General features: G+C 48.2%; 1 protein-coding gene across 1 annotated transcript; it reads right to left on the bottom strand.

Moving 5' to 3' along the window:
* Nucleotides 1-320: 320 nt before the first annotated feature.
* On the bottom strand, nucleotides 321-2,459 carry TEOVI_000858500 (uncharacterized protein; the record flags this gene model as incomplete). Its single annotated transcript, XM_067222961.1, has 1 exon — nucleotides 321-2,459. One exon carries the CDS (start codon nucleotides 2,457-2,459, stop codon nucleotides 321-323), a length of 2,139 nt encoding a protein of 712 aa, XP_067079062.1.
* Nucleotides 2,460-3,101: the final 642 nt, after the last annotated feature.

Genomic DNA, 3,101 nt, shown 5'->3' with positions numbered 1-3,101 from the left:
AGAGAGAGAGAGAGAGAGACCACACAAAAGAAACGTAAAACCTCCCTCTGCCGCCACTAGAGCTGGGATGCTGAAGAGAAGAAAAAAAAAGGCAGAAGGTGGTAAAATGGAAATCTGCAGTATTGGGAGCACCTTAACCGAGTAATTACGGAATGTGCATGAGAAAAAAGAAATGGAATGAGTTACAGATAAGTTTGTACGAGCGTGCGAGCACATTCATGTGTCTTCCTATGAATGCACACGAAAACAGTTGAAGGAAAGGCCCCGATAACAACTGCAATGACGTGTAGATGCATGCACAGTGCATGCAACCTTGTTGATTACTCTTTACGCGGCCTTTTATAGTCTCGCTCCTCATGGCCAACATCAACATGTGTGCCATTCACCATTTGTTGCGCCCCATGTAGTGCTGATCTCCTCTCACTACTCACAGAAAAGAGGGAAACGCGGCGACTGCCACGAAGGCCTCCCTCAACAACAAAGCCAGAAGAAAGGAAATCAGTCCAGGCATCAGTGACAATGTCGCTCACTGCTGCGGGCGACAGTCGCTGAAGTGAAAGGTAGTGCCGGTGCAACTCGCAAACAAAATCATCCGCAGGTGCGTGCTCAGCACCATGTACGCGTAGAGTACGACGGAGTGAATTCAAAACAGAAGTCATGGACCCTACCCAGCTCGTCAGCAGAGTTCCATCCGCATTTTTGTCCAGTTGACTCATCTCTTTGAAACCAAGGTCAACCATGGGGAGGAGCAGCTGCCTGACGTCTACTGCGCAGGATATTCCGTGACACAAAAGAAGCAGCCTCGACTCCACAACGGAGCTCCGAACAACAATTAACATCAACGGGATGCTCAAACAAAAACGCGTTCCACTTGCACATAAATCAGAACACGCACGTCGAATACCACGAAGAAATGCGCCAATGGCCGTGTGCTTCAACCACTCAGCAACCGTGTTCCCTGCAACGCATTTAAGTTTGTCCTTCACGCTCTCCTCGCACCGCTTCGACACCACGGCAGCCTTGTACACGTCTAGGCACCGCAGGACAGAAAGGCACACAAACTGCACAGCCTCCACAGCCGAATTGTAATCCACATCGGTCTCTCCACTACAGTAAGCAGACATCACCCATTTGAGCAACTCTGTGTGTCTCTGCAACAGAAACTCCCAAAGATCCGTATCCAGAAACAATGGGATGTCGCCCCTGTGACGTTCCCCTGTGTAAGCTTCAAACCATCTCAGTAACAATGAGAGGAGAAACTCAAGACGCTCCAGGTTAGCAGAAGGTGGCGACGACGGATTACACTCCACGATGGATTGCACAGCGGTTGCAAATGCGGTCACCGATCTAACGGCTTTACAACTAATGCAACGCACGAGTTCTTCGGGAAACTTAAGCGCTGTTGCATCAGTGCCACACGACCTCTCTTCCTCTTCAACCCCACATTCATATTCCTCCTCAACTCCTTTTTGTTGCAATTTGCTCTGCGATTGATGTTTAACGAACTTGTCATGAGCCAGAATGCACCACAGCCCCTTAAGAGTATCCCCCGCCCTCTTCAGTAACACTCGCTGCTTCGACTCGTTGACCTCAAACGACTTGTAATCTTCAAGTAATTCACCACTAACAAGTTCCAAACTAGGGACATCAAAGTCACGCTTGAAGCTACGCCTGATAAGTACCTCTGCAGCTTCTTCATGCCGTTCCAGAAGCAAAGTGTCAGTAAGCCACAAACGCTCCGCCTTACCCACAGAAGCATAGAAACCGAACAGATGGGCTGATTCGCAAGCAAGCCTCTGAAAACTATAAAGCTCTCGGAAGTACCGTTTTCGCAAAAGAATGGCACCCTCCCCCATATCATCCGCACTCTCCTCTGCTGCTATACGAACTTCTTCCAAGTCCGCGCCATTACCATCCATTCCGTCTCCTGCAACAGGCGAGACGGAGATAATTTCATCTTCGTGAGGGAATCGGGAGACAAGGAGTTTCAGACGCAGCGAGCAACTATCCACAGTACCCCAGAAAGCAACAACAAATTGCTCACGCTGCTGGGAAAGAAATGCGCCACACAGAACTTCCAATTCACAACATCCTGTGTGAAGGGTGGTATTTGAACCATTACTACTGTTTCCGCCATCAGTGCCGTTGTTGTTTGTGTGATCCATAAACTCACAAAGCCCTTCTTGCCATTTTCTCCAATGCAATGGTCGAAGGACAATCAGTTCTGATGCCTTCATGTAGACGTTATGGTAATGCCTAACCGCCTCGCACACCGCTGAAGTGGGTAGTGACGCCAAGGGTGGTAAAAGGAGGGGGTCACACCGCGCAGCCTCCAGAGTTCGGAGCGTATTATCCCACTCCTTGATGGAAAAACATACCGCGTCTCCAAGCAACGCCGAGCCCACACTGCAGAATTTGTTCACCTGTTGCTTTGAACGAACACTACGCAGAGCAGCCATTATTCGAACTTCAGTGCCCTGCTAAAACAGAAGGCCAGTATGTGTGCGAAGACCAGGGTGGTATCCTGCCGCCACTCGAGGAATATTACGTTCCAACGTCGCTGTTCGTGTGCCGGGAGGTAACGCACATGCTTGCGTAGTAATAATAGGTAGACAAATAGAAATGGCGACCGTGAAAAAAAAAAAATAATAACACACACACACACACACACAGACAGAGAGGGAGAGAGAGCATACAATTCGAGCAAGGGCAGTGGCGCCACCACTTCAAGATAGTAAAAATGGAAGACAAATTAGAGACTGCTCACGTAGGTTAACACCCACGGGCAGGTACAGCATTATGTTTTTAATCTACTACTTTTTTAAAAAGGTAGAGTTGTGAACTTGAGCTGCGCCAATATGAGAGCATGCGATGAGCACATACGCGCAACGCACGTCTCGTTATGCGCATTGTGGATTCACTGCTTCTGTACAGCAAAATCACACTTCAGTACGCCCTTCAAATTTTCCCATGCATTTTCGAGATATTGTTCAACTGTTCAGCTCTGCAGAACTACTCCCTTCAAATGAAACGTCCTCCTTCTTTTATATAACAAAAGGTTTTCAAACCAATTGTGCAAGTCTATAAATATCAGCAGTGCC

The sequence above is a fragment of the Trypanosoma equiperdum genome, assembly GCF_001457755.1.
Source record: "Trypanosoma equiperdum strain OVI genome assembly, contig: ctg_1725, whole genome shotgun sequence".
In the NCBI taxonomy this organism is placed as follows: Eukaryota; Euglenozoa; class Kinetoplastea; order Trypanosomatida; family Trypanosomatidae; genus Trypanosoma; species Trypanosoma equiperdum.
This window is presented reverse-complemented; position numbering and strand designations above follow the sequence as displayed.